At 31.8% G+C, this 23,454-nt stretch overlaps 1 protein-coding gene across 1 annotated transcript in view; it reads right to left on the bottom strand.

Moving 5' to 3' along the window:
* The window catches only part of LOC129229585 (OTU domain-containing protein 7B-like), a 44,725-nt gene that overhangs the window by 10,228 nt on the left and 11,043 nt on the right, over positions 1–23,454 (bottom strand). Inside the window, exons 2-6 of the mRNA XM_054863922.1 lie at positions 22,378–22,584; positions 17,611–17,856; positions 13,438–13,536; positions 12,913–13,040; positions 11,450–11,574 (exon numbers count right to left, since the gene is read on the bottom strand). Coding sequence (XP_054719897.1) covers positions 11,450–11,574; positions 12,913–13,040; positions 13,438–13,536; positions 17,611–17,856; positions 22,378–22,584 — 805 coding nt within the window. The remainder of the gene's footprint in view (positions 1–11,449; positions 11,575–12,912; positions 13,041–13,437; positions 13,537–17,610; positions 17,857–22,377; positions 22,585–23,454) is intronic.

Genomic DNA, 23,454 nt, shown 5'->3' with positions numbered 1-23,454 from the left:
AAGATTATTAAATTCCGTCATCGAAAGTTCCACATACCCACTTCCCAAAATTTCTACGTTAATCAATGCCGTCTCATCCTATAAGTACTATACCGTTTTAGATCTGCATTCGGCCTATTGGCAAATTCTCCTTCCCAATCATCTCCAAGATATTGTGACTTTCTCGACCGAATTTGGCTCTTTTGCTCATAACCGTTTGCCCTTTGGCCTTAAGGTAAGTAGCAACATTTTCCAATCTGCCGTGGATCAGTTAATTGACGAATTAAAATTGCTAGGAATTCACGGAATTCATGCATTTCAAGATGACTTTTTGGTTTGTGCCGAAAACTTTGACCAGATGGTATCTAAGCTCGAGGCTGTCTTTTCTGTTCTTTCCAAACATAACCTAACTTTATCGCCATCTAAATGTGTTTTTTTTCCAGACCGAAATTGATTATTTGGGATTTCATATATCACACAACTGTATTCAACCTATTACTTCTAATATTGCCAAAATTACCAAATTTGCCCCACCTCGCACTGTGCGACAGGTCAAGAGATTCTTGGGGTTATGTGGATTTTATAAGCATTTAATTCACAAGTATGCTGAACGCACCCATGCTTTGACACAATTAACCGCAAAAAATAAACCTTTTGAATGGAATGATGTTCACCAAAAAGCTTTTGATGATCTCCAGTCTACCTTTTTTAAGCAGCCTTTTGTGATTCTTCCAAATTGGAATGAGGATTTCTATTTAAATACTGATGCTTCACTTCAGGGAATTGCTGCTGTATTGATGCAAAAGAGAGATGGTATTCTAAAACCCGTGTCTTATTTTAGTAAAGCTTTGTCAAAGTCTGAACGTAATTATCCTCCAATTAAACTCGAGTTGTATGCTATATATAAGGGAATGACAGCATTCAAGACATACCTCTTTAATAGAAGATTTATTCTCATGTCTGACAGTAAGCCCTTAGCAGGGTTTCCGCTACGGTCGCATTTTTCGCAAAATGCGAAAACACTATCTCAATTGCGCAAACAAAGTAAAGCATTTTCGCTTTTTTGCTCAAACAAAAAATAAATTATTTAAAAAAAGAGAGAGAGAGAGAGAAATAATGTATAATCCAAGAGAGGTAGCAGCATGACGATAGTCAACTTAATCTTTTTTAAATCTTAAGCTTAAGATTTTAAAATTATCGATGAAGTCACCAACACTTAGTCTACCGGCATTATGTCCTTCTCAATAGCATAGATAGTAACTAACTCTCAATAGCTGCATTATTAGGAGGAAGAGAGTGCAAGGTTCTAAAACCCAAATATGTAGTTTTTTTTTTTTTTCATTTTACGTTAAAAAAAATAGTTGCTGTACTTATTTCTTTAAGTATGCCATAGAGATGGAAAAGGATTTTATTTTGAACTGGAGATGGTAACACAGAGACATTTAGAAAGATATGCGAATATGTAACACTTTAGCATTTTGCTAAAACTTTTCCCACAATTTTAGCTTTTATGCTAAAGAACTTTTGAACCCAACTTAAACCCTGGCCCTTAGAGCGTTACAGCAATGTAACCTCGCCAGCCGATGTTGTTACTCGTTGGTTGTTAGAAATTGGTCAATATTCCTATACTTTTTCATATATCCCTGGCCCTCAGAATATTTTAGCAGATTCGCCAATATGGATATATTTTGACGGTTACTGATCATTTTTCTCGTCACGTTGTCCTTTATCCTTGTAAAGATATTACTGCTAACACAATAGTTAAGCACATGTTGAATTACATTTCTCTATATGGTAGAATGTCGTATCTTCTGTCAGATTTAGGCCGTCAGTTTGACAGTGATGTATTTCACTCTCTGAACAAGGCCTTAGGTGTTACAATTCAGCATTCTTCTCGTGCTCATCCCCAGTCCAATTCGATTTCTGAGAGAATTAATAGTCAAATCAAGTCTAGTTTACTGTCTTTACTGGAGCAGAATGTGTCTTTAGAGGTTGCTGTTATGGTTCACATGTCTATATATAATGGGACAACTCATTCATCTACTGGTTTCACTCCTAACATGTTGCACTTGGGAAGGGAACTATCCTTGTTTTTTGACACTTTTGATAATGACGTACAACCTCGATTTCTTAACACCTCACATTATATACAAAATGTTCTGCAGGATCTTCGCCTAATCTATGAGGAGGCGTACTCTTCTTTACAACTCAAACAGATCAATCAAAACAATAGGCAATTGCCTGCTTCTCACAGTCGAAATTTTAAACAAAATGATATTGTATACATGAAGTCGGCTGACACTTTTAAACCTAGATTTGATGGTCCTTATACTGTTGTAAGCAAAGTAGGGGATGTAAATTGTAAAATTAAACTCTTAGGCGATGACTCTGCGCAACCTTTTGTAATTCATGTCAATCGTTTACGTTTAGCCCCACCTCGCAAAAGCAATTTAATGTCTGTTAACACAGATAACAATGTGTCCCACCAACCTCTGCATCCCAGTCAACAAACCCGTTACTTCCTCCGTAGTCGTAAGTAATTTAGTCATAGGGCGTGCCACTTGCTGTTATGTACGGGCAGTCGTGCTGGTTGTGATTGTAATTCCGGAATCCGTATCATTTTGCTTGTGACTCTCTCTATGTCTTTTATGAACGTATTTTTTTTTTCTCCCCTATGTTTGTTTTCATTGAGGGGCACAGTGATGAGAATTTATTGTTAATACACGGCAAGTCGCTCTCATTTTTTCTATTTTTTGGAAATGTATTTTTATGTGTGTTTTTTTAATTTTTACATATGACAGGACGCTGTCATATTTTTGCTGTTGGTACCAGCATATGTATGTCAACATGTGCGTAACAATTTTTCCTCCACAAAATAATGTCAATCTCTCGATTATGTCCTAATATCTACAACCAGTTTTCCTTATTATGTCTTACTCTTCATGCTTATGAATTTGTCCGTCTCAATCTTAGTGTGTCTTCAACATTCAATTTTTTTTTCAAAGACAAATTTTGTACTGTGTGTGCTCCTGGTAATTTGGTGCACTACGCTGTTGAACTCTTTAATAATATGAACTTTTTACAAAAAAAAATTTCTACTTGAAATTTTTTACTCATGTTACCCTAATGTGTAACACTTGACGTAGATAGTCAAGATAATGATTCTAATGTTTTTTGTGCATTAATATGTTTCTGTATAATTTAATGCATATCGAGAATGGTCATATTTGAGGGTTATTGCATTTTTTTGTATTCATACCTTCTACATGTGTTGGGTAGTTGTGAACTTTTTTGAATGTTTATATTTTTAACTCTTGGTATGATATGTGTTGTTCATGTAATCACAACTGTGTGTACTTTTTTTGTCCTTTTGGTACGATACCATAAATAAAGTCTTTTTCCGCGACAAATACTTGTGCTGCCATCTAGTAATAGAACAACAAGTTAAGTTCTAGCTTGTTATAGTTGATTGCAAAATTAGCGGAAAAAATATTGACTGGAATTTTGTTAAAACTATTTTTCGAGTACGAAAGTGGTTAATTAAGGATGAAAACTTTTTATCCTTTCTGCAGCGAAGAGGGGATTAATTCTGTTTAAATCAATGAAATTTGCTAACTGCACAAGTTCGTTAGAGATTTTTATAAGTCATTACAAAAGTAATGTAAAAAATATGACATTTAATGCAGTTGTATAGATCATTTGAAGAGCCCTAAAAAGATGTAATAGATAAAATAAAGCTTGCGATCCAAGTTATTTTGTTTTCAGCGGAGACGGGAGGGGGGATTAACGAGATTGAAAAGAAATGTAAAATGAAAATAAAGGATTTTTTTTTTTGCCTTTTCACTTCTCTTTTACAATTAGAAATTTTTGAAACAAATCATTAAAATGAAAACAATTATATTTTAGATTGTTCGTGGACTAAAATTAAAACAATGACTCAGGTATGAAAATTATCAAACGTTGTAAAATGATCAAAAAAAAAAAAAGGAAAAGAAAATAAAAGAAAAATCAATAGCACAACAAAAATTAATTTCATGATAATTCAAAATTTTCTCACTACAGTGATCCAAAAATTAATATCAATAACCCTATAGGGAAAATACGGCAAAAATTTAAATGAACAAATAAGTTTTACTAAAAAGCATAACTTTTAGTAATGAAAATATCATATAAAATAAAAAGTTTGATATTTTTCTTGAAATCAAAACAGAAAATGGATGAATTAAATATAAAATAGTAAATTTGCTAAACTCGTATGGAAGTGTTTCGGGGTTAAAAGTAACTCCTTTTGCCTTTCAAGAAAAATGTCAGCTTGCAGATTAAAAAACTCTACCTTAGTCCATTGTCTCTGCTCACGTCTTTTCTGCAGTAAAATAATAATAAAAAAGTTCCCCCATGACTTCCAAACATGTGTCAGCGAGTTTTTACCAATTTATACTTGAAAAAAAAAATTTTTGTTGATACATTTTAGTAAGTTCTTATTTTCCACTAAACCATCAGTGAGCACAAATAATGCCTCAGTATCAAAAATAAATAATAGAAATTATAACACACCGAAATGAAAAAAAAAGCCTGAAACATAATTAAACAAATAAGTTTTGCTAATAAGTGTTACTTTTAGACATGTAAATATTATAACGAAGCAAAGTTTCAAAATTTTCTGCAAAGTAAAAATAATTAAGCAAAGTAAGAGAAAAAGCATAAATCTACTAAAACTCTCGGGTACGTGTTTCGGGGTTACAAGGAACCGCTTTTTCCTTGCAAAATAGATATGAGCCCATGAATTTAGACTCGTGGCCAAAAAGCGATCCCCCCCCCCCCCTTCTTTTGTAAGTTTAGCTGAAGTTCCTTTTGCCTGATTCCCCCGTCCCCGTTCCCTTCTCTGTGCATCGTGCGAAAACCAAAAAACACAATTTTCTTTTCGCATGTTTCAAGGGTTCCCTTTTCATTTAAATCATTTTCTTCAATCACCTTACATAATCATTGAAAAATTCCTGAAGAGATCATTCAATGCAAATATTTTTTCCCTTCGATGTATCCCAAACCCACCCCCTTTCCCTGAAGTTTATTGTTGAAAATCGTTGTTTTTTCTTCTATTTTTGTTTTTAAATGAATAATCACCTACAATGTTTTCTTTTTCTTTGTATTATTAGTTTTATCTGCGCTATTTTTTCCCCCTTATGGTTTCGTGGCGCGCATTGCCCTTTGACCAATCAGCACAGTGCATTTCTGCTGAACTTTACTTTAGCGGGAATATTTCTCGTAACTCCGAAACACGTGTCCGAGAGTTTTAGTAGATTTTTTTTTTATTTATTTATTTATTTTTATTTTTAAGTTGCTTAATTGCTTTTCTTTTCAGAAAATTTTCAAACTTTGCTTCGTTATGATATTTGCATATCCGAAAGTAATGCTTTTTAGCAAAACTTATTTGTTTAATTTTATTTCAGGCATTTTTTCTTTTCAGTGTGTTATTATTTCTCTTACTTATTTTCGATACTGTGGCACTCCTTCATTCTCTTTGAGCTCACTAATAGTTTAGTGGAAAATAAATACTTAAAAGTACCAAGTTTTTTTCCCCCAAGTATAAATTTGCAAAATCACGCTGACACGTGTTTTGGAGTCATAGGGAACCCTTTTTTCAATGCAGAAAAGATGTTAGCTTGTTTATGTACAGACAAACGACTGGGGCGAAGTTTTTAAATCCTCAAGCTCACATCTGTTTTGAAAGGAAAAAGGAGTTCCTTGTAACCCCGAAACACGTGCCAACGAGTTTTTACAATGTTTTGTCATTTTGTATTTATTTATTCATTTGTTTTCGTTTTTGCTTCAAGGCTGATTTTCAAACTTTTTATTTTTCATGACACATTACTAAAAGTTATGCTTTTTAGCAAAATTTATTTCTTTAGTTACATTTCAGGTATTTTTCTTCTTTTCAATGCGTTATTGTTTTTATTATTTATTTTGATACTGAGACATTTTCATTCACTTTCAGCTCACTAATAGTTAAGTGGAAAATAAGGACTAAAGTGTACATGTAAAAGGTTTTTTTTTTATTTATTTATTTATTTATTTTTTTTTCAAGAATTAATTTGCAAAAACTCGCTGACACGCGTTTTGAACTCAAGGGGAATACTTTTTTTTATTATTTCATTGCAGAAAAGATGTGAGCTGAGACAATCGACTGATGTAGAGTTTTAAAATCCGCAAGCTCACATGGGGTTCCTTGTAACCCCGAAATACATCCGTACAAACTTTTGCAAATTTATATCTTTTTATATTTATTACTTTATTCATTTTCGCTTTCAGGAAAAAGTGTCAAAGTTTTTATTTTCATGATAAAAGCATAACATTACTAAAAGTTATGTTTTTTAGTAAAACTGATTTATATTCATTTATATTTCCACCGTCTTTTCCTAAAAAAAAAGGGGGGGGGGTGTTACTAATGTCAATTTTTGAGTAGTGTAGTAAGAAATGTTTGAATCATCAAGAAATAAATTCTTATTGTGTTATGGATTTTTGTTGATCATTTACAACGTTTGATATTTTTCATAGCCGAGCCCTTATTTTTATTCTAGCTTATGAACAATCTAAAATATGATTATTTTCATTTAATGTATAAGATGTTTTCTTCGCGTACGATTTATTTCTATAATTGTTAAATATAAAAATTAGTAAAAAGGCAAAAAAAAAAAAAAAGAAAAGTGAAAAATTTGCATTCATTTTTATTTTCCATTTTTATCACTTTTCAATATCGTTAATCCCCCCCCCCCCCCCCGCTGAACACAACACAATTTGGATCGAAAGCTTTATTTCATCTATTACACCTCTTTCGGGTTCGAAAAATAATCTTTATAACTGTATTTTATGTCATATTTTTTAGTGATTTTTGGATAACTTGTACAGATAGCAAATTGTATTATTTTAAACAAAATTCCTCCTCCCTTCTCTGAAAAAAAAAAGAAAAATCTTTCTTCCTCAATTTTTGTGTTCAAAAAACAGTTACAGCAAAATTTCCGTCAATAATTTTTCGTTAATTTCGCAGTCAACTGTAACAATGTAAAAGTTAACTTGTTAACGTATCACTAGATGGCAGCACTCATCGTGCGGAAAAAGACTTTATTTATGGTATCGTCTTTTTGGTTGGTCGTGTGTGGCAAATTGTTTTGTGAGCAGGGTGCAATCATGACATGCAAAAATAAAATGCAAACAGTTAATTTTCTTTGACTTACCCATTTTCTACCTTGACGATAGTATAAAACTGTATCTCATGTTTTTGTTTTGGATGTTACAACTCTTTATGCATTTGAATATATGATGTGTGAATTTGTTGTGTAAAGTTTTGGTAAATTGGAGCTGGACTTAAAATTTTCTTTTTTTTCTCTTTTTTTTTCTTTTGCTTTGCCAGTGTATGTGATAATGCATATCACATTTTTCACCCATTTACATTTTTCCCATGTTTTCGGTCATTTTAATCGTTTTCTTCCCCCATTTTGTTGTTTTTTTATTTTCTTGTGCATTCCACGTTTTCCCTGCATTCCCCGTTAAATTTCGCACACTTTACGATATCAAATATGTGACTTATTCACTTTTTCCATCGTTTAGCTTTTTGTCAATTTTTCAAGCGTCGATCCGATTTTTTGCATCTTCTTGTCGGCCATTAAAATGGCGTAGCGTCCCCTTCCCTTCGTCGTTTGGGCGCCAAACGCACTCATTGGTTCCCGCGCATCGCCGCGTACCCGGATCGGATCGCTCATTTGCCGATTCATTTTTCCACCCCACTTCACTCTACTTGCTGCTCTCTGTCCGCTCGGTCGCAATTTCTGCGGCTCCGATTTTTGTTCTACGATGGCGATAATGAAGCATCGGTGCACGGCGTCTGGGGACGGCCGTTGCTCGCCGCGAAATTGTTAAGACCTCAACATGAGGTGAAAGTCTTATTACTTTCTTCTATATCTAATATATATAGAAGAAAGTATTGGATTCGTGCAAATTTTCGAATTTCGAATTTTGACGGATTCGAACGTTTTGAGGTGTGCTGAGTCCATTTCGACTATTTTTGGAAAATGTCTGTCTGTCTGTGTGTGTGTGTGTATGTATGTGTGTGTGTATGTATGTATGTGTGTGTGTATGTATGTGTGTCACGTCTGTGTGTGACCAGTTTTTTGTGGCCGCTCTACAACAAAAACTACCGCATGAAATCGAACGAAATTTAGTACACATATGTGCCCCTATGTGAACTTGTGCCCATTAGTTTTTGGCGCGAATTCCTTTAAGGGGGGTGGAGCAATGGGACGTTTTTCGAGTTACGCGTGCTTGCTATTCCTCAGGAAGTTACTGGCGGAATCAAACAAAATTTGGTCCATATGTTGGTATTAACAGGAACAGGTGCTGATTCAATTTTGGTGTCAATAACTCAAACGGGGGTTGAGCTATAGAACGTTTTTTGTCGTCAATTGTGACTGCTGTATCTCAAGAAATAATGAACGGAATGAAAGAAAAATTTATCGGCAAGTAGCCCTTAGTGGGTATAAGAACTGATTTTATTTTTGTGTCAACAGCTAAAAAGGGGGTAGCGCAATCACCCGTTCTTTTTTTCCATTTTGAGTGCCCTATCTCAAGAAGTAATGCTACGTTCTGGTTGAAATTTGGAATATAAGTGAATCCATATGTAAACAGGCTTTGGTTCTATTTTGACGCCGATCGCTCCAAGAGGTGTTGATTTTTTTTTTTTTTTTTTGCGAATAAAAATATTTTTATTAATGCAACAATAAGAAAGATAAATCGTAATAGATTGTCGTCTGCGAATTTCTCGTGATTTTAATTGTATGGAAATGATAGGAAATATTATCTCAATGATTTAAAATTTTGAACTGTTGCCATCTTATGTTTGTTAACAAATAAAATATTTGTAATTAATTCAAGCAAGGCTTTTAAAATAACTTTCAATTTTCGCTCTTTGCTTTGCTTTTGCAATAATGCAGACATTGGGATGGTCGTCCCTCGTCAAGCATGGGGAGGGATCAGAAAAAAAAAAGAAAAATATAGAAGAAAGTTTCGTGATGGCAACAGCATACTAGTTTTTTTCATATATGTTTAAAATATAATAATCAAGACCGTTACTTCGTCGCAGCCGAAGATGAGAGCATAGAAGATCCATCACCTGCTTGTATGATGGCGTTCAATGGCGGCACGCAGAGTGCACCGGAATCGTCCCCTTAAGTAACTACCCTTTCGATGATCTACATAGCATGAGGTGACGGCATGGATCCGCAATTACCTTGAAAGTACCCCGATTCCTTTTTAAGCGTGTGACGTGCTCAACATTGTCACCATGGAGATTACAGCCTGCACCATTTTCGTCTCAACGTACATCGGCCTGCAACGGGCATTTTAGCCATAAGCCATCCCTAGATAACACCCCACCATCTTCATAGCGAACTGTCCGTCCTCCATCCATTTCAATTTAAATATTTCACCACCCTCCGCGTGAACTCTACGTTTTTTTTTGACCTTTAACGAACTTTGCAACCCCTGCCAGCTCCGCCTTTTCTTTTTTGAACTCTTAAGTCTGGATTCATCGCATTTGTTTTTTTTACTATGTGAAATGTTCTGGTGATCACCATGCCTAGTGCCTGTCTTCATGTCTGCTTAGAAGTAACATAGAATAAAGAATGTATGGTAATTAATTTTGTGTTTACTATCGTCTTCAAATACACAACCCCCGGGTAAGTCTCTTTTAAATTTTGTTCTTTGGGCATTCAAGGCAGTCGTTGGTCTGAGGTTATGCGCGGCTGCGATGCTTCCACTTCCACGGCCTAAAATCGTTATCTTTTTGGTTTTCGAATAACTTTGCAAAATTAATCGCGCGCATCATGACACCTAGTTAAAAGTATTTCATTTACTAACATATTTTTCAGGGAAATAGGTGGTGCAAGAAAAATTCGAGAGTTCTTGAGGGTTATTACTGTAGCTTAATTTGTTCATTGCTATTTAATAACAATACAAGTGAAAATGCAGCATATTTGTTTTTCTTACTTTTTCCTTCATAATTTATATGATCAATCTTCAAATTATACTTGATAATACAAAACAAATTGATAAACCTGAATCAATAATAATAATAATTTTAAAAAAAGGGTGCAGCTAACTAAACTGCTGAAAGGAAACATCTTGCAGAACTCTTTTTCTGTTCTTGAGAGTGTGTGTGTGTGATTAAGGAAATTTTATTTATATTCTTCATATTTTCTTTTACTCAGAAAGGATTTAGTCTTTTCATTTCAACAGGATGGTGGTTTTTTCTACTCAAATTGTGGGACTTTTCTTCCGATTTTAGCTTTTGAATTTACAGATTAATTTTAGTTAGGCAAGTTCAAATAAGTTCAATACACAAATAGGTGCACTTATGTGATTGGCACAAAGGAATCGAGTCTTCAAGGTAACTTGCTTTGGTTTAACTTCAGAGATGTTCTCACTTTCTTGGACATCTTAAAAATGTGATAAATAAATACCTTTGTGCTGAACAGTAAAGTAAGACAAACAACGTTAGAGAAAGCACAAATTTGCCAATTACAGCAGACACTTGTTTCGGCGTTACAGGGAACGCCTTTTTCAATGCAAAAAATAATGAGCTTATAGATCATTTATAAGCTCATTATTTTTTTCATTGAAAAAAGTGTTCCCTGTAATGCCGAAACATGTGTCTGCTGTAATTGGCAAATTTGTGCTTTCTCTAACGTTGTTTGTCTTACTTTATCTTAGAAATGTCTTTGACTGTACTAAAAAGTCTTCATGTTGCAATAATCAGCCACTTTTTTATTGTACTTTGTTATTATTCTTATTTAAGTATTCCAAGGTGGCCACTTAGTCTTATTCAACCTGCATCCCAAGAGCACAAGCATCCTTGCAGGTCTAGGTCTCATTAGAAGAAAACATGGTCCCAAAACTTAATAGCATTTGGGGAGTTCTACAACTTGTATCCTATATTTTAATTTCGAGTTATCTGATGTACTATATGATGTCACCGGAACCAAACCTTGAACATAGATTTAAACTTTGTGCAAGAGTCTAGTCTCAAAGCTTTGTTTCTGTCATTTGGTTGTTTGACCTGAGCTTTCTAGTAAGCTGGCACATAATTCTTACGATGTTTTCGTTCTTGATAAAATGTTTTTGAGTAATATGCATGAGTCATAATAATCATATGTATGAGTGATATGTTGAGTCGTAAGCAACATGCTGTACTTATGACTCGGTCATTTTTGGCAACTATTTATGTTTCTATTCTGTTGCACTATTTACTAATACTTTCAAAAAATTTAATTGAATTGTAACTCTTTATTTAATTTATTCATTATTACTTTTGTGGTTTTGTTTTTGTTAATACACAAGGTTGACCACTTAAACATTAAGTAAATAAATAACATTTATTTACTTAGTACTTTTCAAATAACTAAATTCATTAACTACTAATTACCCTTTATTTGAACTTTCACTGTAGTTTCGTTTTTGGCTAGGAAGAAGTCTAGGTTCAGTAGAAGCCATTTTTAAAAGAGTGCTCCATTCGCGTTTCCATTCATCTTCACAATAAACAAGACCAGCCTACAAAAAAATATTGTTTAAACAAAATACAGGATGATAAAATGAACTATTTTATGGGTCTTTATGATTTGAAATACAAATAAAACATGAAAACAGTATAATATTTTGAATGTAAAAAATACATGCAGCTGCAAGTTAAGAAAAACCCTTTTATGGATTTAGATATTAGCATAAAAATGCAATTTTAATTTGGACTAATAGGGGATCAAGGCCATCTGAATCAATGAAAGTACGAATGAAATAAAATAACCTTTAATTTAAATTGAGCCAAGGTACGCAAACAAACTACTGTAAACAGTAAATGCTGTATTTTGAATTCAAGAGAATGAACTAGAAAACTCTGAAAGAGAAAATTACAAAAATATTAACATGAGCCTATTAACATAAGGCCTACAAAAATACATTATTGCGATAACAGGTCTTTTATTTATACAGCATATATGCACATCTAAAGGTCTGGTTTAATACAGTACAGATTACTTATGGTTTACTGTACAAGAAATGATAATGCTAGCAAATTTTGAAAATGATTTAGAATATATGTTTCAGAAAAATTAGGTGTCTGTTGCAATATTGAGAATATTGGAACAGTTGCACATTTTTACAGAAGTAGAAAAACGGGTTCAAACTTTGGAAAAGAGAAATTTTACACCTTTTCATAACACGGAATAAAACCAAATTGCAACAAATTCAACTTAACGAAGAGTTTTTAAATGAAAGTTAACTACTTGGCAAGCTATTTTATCCATTATTATAAGTTCATTCAAAAAAAAGTTATTAGTTGGGGGACATCCTCCTGGTGCTGAAAATATTTTACATTCAAAGATTATTTTTTACTTTTTAGTTTGTCTTTCTACAAAAACCTGTTTTATAAGTTTTTAACAATTACTTTATTTTAATATCGAAGCTTTAGTTTTTTTTTTTTTTTTTTTTTTTTTTGAGGATTATTCTTACTACAAGTTTATAATTAATGACATCTCTCACTTCTAGATTAATATAAATTTTAAAAATCCTGTAGCTCTGCAGATTATTCCATATTATAATATTTGGCACACAAATTTTATGGCAAGCAGCAAAACAATGTTCTTGGGAGAGAAGTGACAGAAACTTCCCAGTTATTCCGGCTTTAAATTAAATTGGTACTTTTTGAAAGCCAGCATAATCCTTAATAATTATGATGCAGATAACAGAAGAATATCTACCATTTTGAACTGTAATTCTGATGGTAAGCAAGCTGCCAAAAAAAGTAAAAAAGTAATTTATTTTTAAAAATTGAAAAAAAAAAAAAAAAAAAAAAGATAAGGAAGTAAATTCTTAAATCAATCAGAAAAAAATCACCTCTTTGTTTTGTAAGGAAACTTGCCAACGCCATCTTCTATAAAATGCTTCAGTAAAAGTACTATTAGAAAGTAGCCTATGAAGTGCTTTTCTGAGAGTTAACAACCTATCATGAAATCCCCACATACCTATAAATATATTAAAATAAACATATCACATAATGAAATTTATTCTCTTTTATTTTCTCAAGCTAATGTTTTTACAAGTATAAGCAGCAGTGAACCATTTTCATGGTTTTTCAATAAAACTTCAGAAAGAAAAAAAAAATCAACCCTACTTAAATTCTAATTTTCATAGACATAAAATTTTAAATCTAGAACTTCTGTGACAAAAAGTATGCTGAAAACTATTGGTGAATAATTTTGAAATAATGTGTTTCACAGCTATCTTTTTTTTTTTTGTAACATATTGAAAATTCAGTCAGATGAAAAGAAACTACTACTAAAAAAAAACTGCCAAGCAAAAATTAAGCTTAAAAACACAACATGTTGTAAAACAGTCTAAGCAAAGTAGAACAATCCAGACCTAAAGATGCAGCATGAAGCAAACAATTTCCATCACCAGTGGTAGCCAATGGCCATAATCTTTGGCAGGTACCTTTCTCTGCCCACCAGTTCAAACGTCCTAAAAATAGAGAATATTAAAATGTACGTAGATCAGTTAAGAAAAGAAACAAAAACTTCAAATTTTCTTTTTACTAAACACGTCGAAAATATGAAATGTACTTTATTCGCAGCCATATATAACATGGATTAGATATATTGAATTAAAGTATCTGGAAACAAAATGGAAATACATCAAAATGAGGATGGAAAGAGTCCTTTGACAATACAAACAGAAATACATGGAAAGAACAATACAATGTTAGTGTATGTGAAAGACGGAAAGTGTAAACATATGACATGATTGTCACTATCAAACTTCGCTTGCTTTTTTTTGTTAAATGCATAACATGACAATCATGAAATGCTTTTTATTTTATTGTCTGTATAAAAATTAGATATTTGTGTTATGTTTCTTACCTAACCAGCCCAATTTTTTGTTGATAAATATAGGACAATAGATAAAGGGGAGTAATTTTTACATTAGGGATGCACCGATTAATCGGCAGTGCTAATTAATCAGCCATAATCGGCCAAATTTTGCCGATTAATTGGAGATTTTTTTTTACAAAAAATTTTTTTTTTCAACTATACCATCAACAGTATGTGATGAATACATTTATGCACAATAAATAAATGTAATTTCTGCAAACATCGCTGTAACATATAGTATGAAAGTGGAGAAAGTAAAAACAAAACATTTTTTGAAAGTGCGCAAAACTGAATGAAATATTAAAGAACAAACCTCAGTGTTGATATTCGCACGACACTATTATGAATAACTAAACTCCAGGATTTTAAATTGTAATGTCAAAAACATGAATAAGAAATTTACCCCCCCCCCCCTCCCCAACCACACATTTGCAAAAAATAAAAGTATTTTTTAATCCATATCAAATCAATATTTATCCCATCCCAGGCTCCTCTCCTCACTCTTTTTACATTACCTGCCTATCAGCTAATTTTTGTTTTTATGTTATTTCTATTTAACTTTTGAAGGACAGAAATGTAACAGAAATTAACAAATGTGTATATGATCCCACTGCAATCTCCAACTCAAAAAGAAAAAAAAAAGTTTCCTAAAGCTTTTGTTTTATTTATTAAAGAAAATCAGGATCATTTCCTAAGTATGTGTTATGGTAAACTTACCCCAGCTTTAGATGACTTTTTCTATTAGTTATTTTGTTTCTTGTTACTATACATATGATTATTTCATACATTTTGCTACTTACTCTTTAAAATTTTATTTTTTGATGCAACAAGAAATTAACTATTATTAAATATCATTTAATTAAAAAATATATAAACATACTGTATTATTATTATTAATATTATTATTTTTATTAACGGATGGTTGAAATAATGTCATTGTTTTGTTTATTTTTTCTATTTTGAATAACTTAACACATGCATACAACATAGCAACATTTTTCATGTGTCAATACTTTTCTCCTTTAGAACAATGCTTTTACATACCATTTCAGGGGTCTGGCCAGAGGATATTTGGGTCCATTAACGGACCCTTCACAAAAATCCGATCAACCAAAACGGACCTTTCACAAAATCCCGATCAAACAAAACGGACCTTTCACAAAATCCCGATCAAACAAAACGGACCCTTCACAAAATTCTGATAAACAAGATCGGATCTTTCACAAATTGTATATTGAAAGAGCAAATCTGAAAGCAAAATAACGCATATTTCTGTGTATAAACCGATAATTTTTGGATCCTTTTTTTAAGTCAAATTAGAGGGATCAGCTTATACAAAATCGGCTAATTTTGAAAAAAAAAAAATCGGCATTCTTGCGATGCTCTTGCAAGCGATAAATAATTGCTACTGCCAAATAAATATAATGGTTGTTTGTTTTATCTCAGCTAATTAGCAGCGGTGTTGTTGTAAACTTTTCTGAAAAGGCATTGGTAAGCACTTTTTTCCCTGCTCATGATTTAATGAACAATAATAATATATATCTGCGAAATGAATTTAGAACAGCAAAAGGATAATAAGGGTGGGGAAAAAATATGATCGCTTCAGATAGGGTTACCAACTTCAAAATTCTCACCACTTAGCGTCTGGCATTGAACCTTTAATGACTGGATTAGAAAATATTCTCATCATTTTACCAGCTTGTCAATATTTGCGTTTTTACGGTGCGATGTTCAATTGCTATTTTGGGAGAAAATTATATGGGTTTTGATTTTTCGATGTTAACAAGGATAATTAACTTTAAATAAATATTTTTAATTACCGTTTTTTTTTCTTTAGATGTCTACATTTTGAAAAATGCAATCTTTTAACATCCGATATGAGAATCATATTTTGTTCTTTTTTCAAGCTAACTTCGCTTTATTGGGATGCAAATAAAAGAAAAGTCTCTTTATTTCTGTTAGAACTCTCATTTCAAGTTTTTAAAGCAAAATTCCATTTTCTGTTACGAGTCAAAAATTAAAATGCTGAATAGATGGTTTAATTTTTTTTTTCGACTGTGTCTACAGATATTAATGAAATGTTTATCATAGGACTTTAAAATGCAATTTTAAAATAATTTTATCAAAAATATTTCTTTCACAAGCCGTTTTTTATACTTTTGATGCTTTCACTTTGAGAATTGCGATCTCTTTTCATCCGCTATGGGAATCCGATTTTTCGAATTTTTGATGATAATTACGCTTTGTTAAGAGGTAAACAATTAAAATATCTTTTTATTTTTGTTAAAATCACGGAATTTACGTGAGATTAGTTTTAAACGAAATTCTGTGCTTTTTAAGAGTGTCTTGGGTCAAAAAGTTAAATGCTGAACCCTATTCTGAATTTTATTTTATTTATTTATTTTTTGTTACAATTATTTTAAATACTGTACAGAAATATTTCTAGTATAATTTAACATAATGTGGAATGGTAGATAATTATTGATACTTGAGAGAGCGATGCCCCCCCCCCCCCTCCCCACCAAATATCAGAAAAACACTCCAGAATGATTTTATCGACATAGAAGAAGAAAATACTCAACTTTAAGTTTAATTGATGCAGTTTGTGCCATCTCTAAATTCTAAAATTTTGTTTTAACAATTTTTTTTTTTTTTTTTTGCAAAATTATTTGATTTTTCACAAAATTAATTTAGTTTTCACAAAATTATTTGATTTTTCACATAAAACGGACCCTGTGAAAAACCCTGGACAGACCCCTGCATTTACCACAGGATACCCTTTACTATATGTTTTTAATTTTCATGGCGAGTTAACATAACGTAATTTTATCCACAATAATTTGAAAATTGGAAAAGAGAAATTAGATTAAATTTTGAAATTAGTTTGAGAAAATTTGGAAAGTTGAGAAAAATAAATCATCTCTTAGAAATGAACTAATAACTGTTTCTTAAGTAGAAATTATAAAAGAAAAATTAGTAGCATTAAAACTAATTAATATGATCAGCAAACGGCTCTGCTGATAATCAACAGCCGATTAATCGGTCGATTTGCTTATCAGTGCATCCCTATTTTACACCACTTTTCACAATGAACGTAACTTTAATCACTGGTAGCAACCCCTAATTTTTGCTCAAATTCTATGAAACTTTGATTGATCTAAAGGAAGCAACTTAAGGCGCACCCCACAAGAAAGTCATTTTTTTAATGCATTATCAGACAACCCAATGAACACACATGCATTATGCTCTTGAAAATAAAATATTAAAAGAAAGATTGAAAACAGTTAAAAAACAAATACAAAAGAACAAAGTAAGTAAAATTAACTAGTTTTTAGATACCACATGAACTCAGCTGGATTTTAAAAAATTTATGGTCTTGGCATCATGGTAGAATAACTAATTCATATTACATGTGCCTTCCAGATTTCACTTTTCAATATTTTAAAATTTAAAACTTGCCAAACAAGAATTTCTTCACATGCCAATTTAATACACATATTTGAGACACTATTTTGTAACAAGCACGTTAAAGCATGAAAAGGTACTTGAACTGCCTCAATACGATATGAATACTTTAAGAAACTTAGAAGCATTTTTCAAAATAGGAACTGGTGTAGAAAAAATAATTTGAGCAATTGAATTATTGATAGAACATATCACATACCTGCATTTTCTAATGAAACTAAGGTAGAAGTTTCTATCAGATCTTTTTCTAAAAATTCCCTGAAATCTGTTGGGTAAATTGACAGGTCTGGCAATGAAAAAGTATATATTGGAGTTTCAAGTCCTGATAACTCTTGATTTTTTTCACAACCAGTAACTACAAACTCTCTCGCCAATTTACTTCTCGCTCTTGACACCAAGTTAACATTTTCAGTAGCCCTAGAAATTCCACGAGACAGTCGTTTGTCTGAAAAAAAGTTTAACAAATCAAACACATCATACTTATAACAGTCAAAATCTGACCGTGTAAAACTCTGATATCACTAACAGTGAAACTTGTTGCATTGCATGCAAGACGGCACTATTTCATTGTTGGAGCACCTCTAAAAGTCTGTAACTTCATTTATAATTTCATCATAAATGTATAGTGTCATGCTATTTTTAACCCCCGACACAAAGGAAGGGGGTTATAAGTTTGTACCTGTCTGTGTGCGTGTGTATCTGTCTATGGCACTCTAGCACGTAAACGGATGATCCGATCTTGAAAAACGTTTTTTTTTGTTTGAAAGGAGAGTGGATTGAGAGTGTTCTTAGTTAGGTTGCGTCTTTGGATGACCCTAATTAAAGAAGATATTAATTAAAACTTCTAAAAGGTTTTTCATGGTTTTTGCAATGAAAATATATTTTAAAATTTTTAAATTTAGTAAAAAAATAAAGAGGTTTTTTTTTTCTGCGTCTGATAGAATGTATTTGGAACTTCCATGTTATATGGAATTTGAATTATATTGCTTTTTAAAGCAGATTTTAAATACAGCAAAGCCTTTATTCAGCGATTAGTAACAGAATTTATTGTTGGCCGACAAGGAAATAAAAAGCAATGATTTAAAAATTTTATCTGTTGCCACTTCTATTTGTCAACAAATAAAATACTTGTAATTGATTTTTAATTGTACAAGGCTTTGAAACGAATTTTCAATTCTCCCTCTTGATTCTACATTTGCAATACAGTCGGGATTTTTTTTAATTTTTTAATTTTAGTTACTTGTTATTTGTTATCAATGTCCTAAGTCTCAATTATCAAAATATAACCAAATGAAGAACTATTTTAGCAATATGTAAAATTGAAATTTATATCCCATTGTGAAATATGTTTTATTTATTTCTTTTCTTCAATCAATGTTAAACATTTATGTCTCATATGAGCCGCTCAGAAGCCAATGCGGTTAAGTCCATTTTTTGATATTTTCTGATTTTTGGAAATTTTGATGAAATAAATAATAATCTTCTTAGTTATTAAAGGATTTATTTGTTGGTTACTTTTTTCTAGGTTAGACAGCCCTTTTTTTATTAGCTTCTGAATATATTGTATATTAATTTCAGAAGCCATTGTGAATAAGTCCACCTTTTATCAATATTTTTTTACACAAACTTTGAAATACAAATTAAATTATTCTTCTTCTTTCGATATTTGTTGGCAACACTGAAAAACAAGAAATTGATAGTACAAGAAGTCATAATCCCAGAAGCAGATACTTAAATTCAGATCTTTCTATTGCAAAAATGTATAACCTCTATGTCAAATAATGTAATGAAGAGCAAAGTGTACAAGTAAAGGAAAAGTTTTATTACCATATATTTTCGACAAAATTTAACTTACATTTTAAGTAACCTTCAAAAGATACTTGTGCAAAATCTGATTATTTGGTAATAAAAAAACAATCTACAACAGATGAAGAAAAAAATGCAGCTGAAGTTGAACATGACGAACACTTGCGAAATGCAGAAATTGCCCGTAATAGTATGGCTAATGATTGACTAAGAGCTTGAGACGAAATATACGTGTTTAGTTTTGATTTAGAAAAAATATTACCATTTCTGAAACTATCCACATCAGTGGCTTATTACAAGAGAAACTTATATGTATACAATCTTGGTTGCCATGGTTTAAAGGTTAACGAGGGCTACATGTATGTTTGGCCTATAACCCAAGCATTGCGGGGTTCACAAGAAGTGTCATCATGTTTAACTAAACACATTAAATTGTACGCAAAGGATTTTCACAAAATTATAATGTATTCAGATTCATGTTCAGGACCAGAATTGAAATATAAAAACTGTTAAGTTTACTGAAATTGGTTCAGAGTGAAGATATAAAAGCTGAATCAATTGAGCTTAAATTTTTATTAAGTGGGCAGTTATTTGCCCAATGATACTGATTTTGCAGTTGTAGAAGCTTATGCAAAAAAAAAATCCGTATATTTATAACCTAGTGACTGGTATCATATAATACAAAATAGTAAAAGATACAAAACAGAACCCTTTCCGAGTTGTCGAAATGAATCAACAAGAATTTCTTTCCATAAAACCATTGGAAGAAGCTGTTACCAACAGAAAAAAATCAACAAGTGGACTAACAGTCAATTGGCTTAATATGAGGTGGATAAAATTGGAAAGGTCAAACCCAAGCAGCCTTAAGTTCAAACATAATTTTGACGAGGATGATACCTTTCATGTAATTGATATAAAAAAATAAAAAAATAGATAGGCCAGCAAATTTAAAAAATATAACCCAACCTATATTATATCCTAATGGCAGAACAATTTCAAGAGAAACAAAGAAGAGATATGTTTATTAAAGTATATACTTCCAATTAAACACGACTTTTACAGGAAATTAAGGACAACACATGGAGATCAAGATTTACATTTAAATAACTCGAAAGAAGATGGTGTTTGTTGTGATGAATAAACATAAAACTTTTGACAATAAATGCTATTTTATTATTTTTACATAAATTTCTAATCTTTTTCAGCTGCCAAAAGGTATAAGGCCTAAAATTTTTAAGATGCTGTCATTATTTCAATAAATACTTACGTTTTTATTTACACATCCTGTACATATCTTGATTTTTTGCAGAGTTTATACCTCGAAAAAAGATTTTATACACTTTTCTAATTAAATTAATAAACCAAGAATTTTAAAAACTAATGTATCAAAAGACATTAATTTTCTCAATTTTTGTATTTTGGACCTAACCACATTGGCTTCTGAGCGGCTCATATATATCTACTTAAACATGTCAAACTTTATAGGAAATCTCTCTTATAAAGAATCAGCTTGCACCCATCAAACCATGGGGGGTGACTTTCTAGTTTAATTCTCACACATGGCTATATATCCATACAGATTATGCTTAGAAATTTGAGTGCACTTAATAAATTGACATAAATCTTGTTTATTTATTCCTGCTGCCCCTCCCTCCCCCCTTTTTTTGCAATTTGCTCCAGTTTTTTAACAAAAGATACTGCATTGAGAAATAACTTTAAGCTTAACTTTCTTCTTTTTTTTTTTAGTATATCAGACAGAATGTCAATGATTTAAATCAATTGATTTAAGTCAGTGGCGCCGCTGGGGGGGGGGGGGGTATGCCCCGAGTGTCACCTACAGTGGAATGGCAAGTTTTTGAAAAACATAAAGTTAAAATGCATTTTTTACCACAACTAATTTGAAAATTTACCAGGGAGTTTACTACTGCACCCCTTCACCCTCCACCACACCACATCATGGAGTGAATATTATACTCAGGTTTAGGGTCAAATGGTCAAAACTTTGACCTAGTAGTGACTTCCTCTTAAAACTAAAATTGAAACCCATTATTTTCCCCTATGCTTAAGATAAATTTGTCTGCACATATGTGTCTAGGGCAAGTTAAATAAAAAGTGTTCATAGTTTTTTTTTTTATCTTTTGTACAATGACCCATTTAAAATTTCGTATTAACATAAATGCAGTCTTTTCTGAAAATTGTATGAACTTCATATTTTCTTAGAACACTAAGACCTTTTTTTAAAGTTCGGTTGCGGGGGGGGGGGGGGTGACACCACAAATTACTACCCCAGGTATCACTCATGCTAGGTTCGCCACTGTTTAAGTAAAAATAAAAGGATTTAAATATTTTAACTTAAACCTTAGAAATTGTGATGACAATGCTAAATTTCACTAGTTCTGCCTAGTTTTTTTTTTTTTTTCATCTCTCGTTAAGTCGGTAAAAATTTTCCTTATTTTTGATTGCATGAATGATTTGGCTATTCAAAGTCTCTCTTTTAACTCCATCTGAAAATTAAAATTTTTAGTTCGTGGCCAATAGCTAGTCGACACTTTTAGGTTGATCATAACTGTTTAAAAATCAGTAGCCACTTTAAGCATATTTATACTGAATAGAAAGATGGAAACTTAAATTAATATAAAGATGTTTTTGAAAGAAAAATTTTAAAAATATGTAACTGTATACTGTAAAAAAAGTGGACTGTACTGAAGTATTGCATACAAACCTTGCAGATATATACATTGACAGGAAAATGTGCAAATAAAAATAAACAACTATTGAATTTTTAGATACCAGCTCTATATTTACCTTATATATGCAGTTAAACTTAAAAAAAAAAACTTTCTTTTTTTCAAAAACTTTCTCATTTCAGTTTAAATTATTTACATTATAATAATCATTATTAATTTTTTAAATCTCATTTAAATCTTTTCTCATATAACGCAGTTCCAATTTTACTGAGTTTAAAACTTTGTCCAGAAGCGCACTTTAAAAACTACCACCTGTTTTATATATCTTAATGAATAATGGACAAATCATACACAAGCCATTTACAGGTTTAAAAAAAAATACTGTTCAAAACATTTCAATGTTGAGAACATCAGAAACTAAGAATATCTTCACGTATACTTGAAATTAAGCTTACAAGAGGAAAAAATCATACTTCCTGAATCATCAGCATCAGAAAAAGAATCTTTTGCATGGGAACAACATTTTGAAGACACAACGTATGAATCAACATCCAAATGTTGTTTATGGCCTCCTGAGAGCTTTATAGGAACTGGAACTGATTCTTTCGGTTTTGGCCCAGTTGTGATGCCTTTTAGCATATAAAATGCTGAAAGTGCAGATTGCAAATCCCATTCATGGCCTAAAATACAGTACAATTTTTAAAATACAAAATTAAATCCTCACTAAAATGATTAAAATAAATTTTAGTATGTCTCAATAAAATACAATATATAATAAGTAGCATTTGCTTGAACAATGAAGAAGAAGATTTTGAAAACTCACAATAAAATATATTATAAACATCAACCTAGCAAATGCTTAAAATCAGTGGTTGGAAAAACTACATTTTTTTTGTAGCGAATTACAACTACAACTACTTTCTTACAAATGTAGTTAACTACAGCTACAACTACTTTTTTCAAAATGTAGTAACTACAAACTACTTTTGAAATGTAGTCGCTACTTCGCTACTTTCCAAAAAATAAGCAAATAAAAAGCATACACAATAGGTTGTCCCTCAAAAAATGAAAGTCAATTTTTCAAGTCGCATACACTCTTGTATTTTTCCTCTTGTGTCAAAACAATCGTGAAAAAAAGTTTCATATAATTTGCACAAGGGCAACCCGTGCCAACTTGTACCTGTAAGTGTAAAACAGTACTTGTATGCTAGACCAAATGGCAAAAAAAAAAAAAAAAAAAAAATTTTTGAATTTTGTCATCTTGAATTCAAATTATATTTTTCGCAATCACGAGTGTGTGTTTGTATGTGTGTGTGGGGGGGGGGGGGGTACGTGTATGTGTGTAGGCATGTGTGTTTGTGTCTGTGTGCAGTCATGAGTGTGTGGGTAGTTGTGTGTATGAGTGTTTGTGTGCGTGGGGGCGGGGTATGTGTATGTGTGTGTAAGCATATGTGTTTATGTCTGTGTGCAGGCATGAATGTGTGGGCAGTTGTGTGTATGTGTAGGTATCTGTATGCATGCGTGTGTGTATGTGTTTGTGTGTGTGTGTT

The sequence above is a fragment of the Uloborus diversus genome, chromosome 9, assembly GCF_026930045.1.
Source record: "Uloborus diversus isolate 005 chromosome 9, Udiv.v.3.1, whole genome shotgun sequence".
Lineage (NCBI taxonomy): Eukaryota > Metazoa > Arthropoda > Arachnida > Araneae > Uloboridae > Uloborus > Uloborus diversus.
Note: the sequence above shows the minus strand (reverse complement) of the source record. Positions and strands in the feature narration are given on the sequence as shown.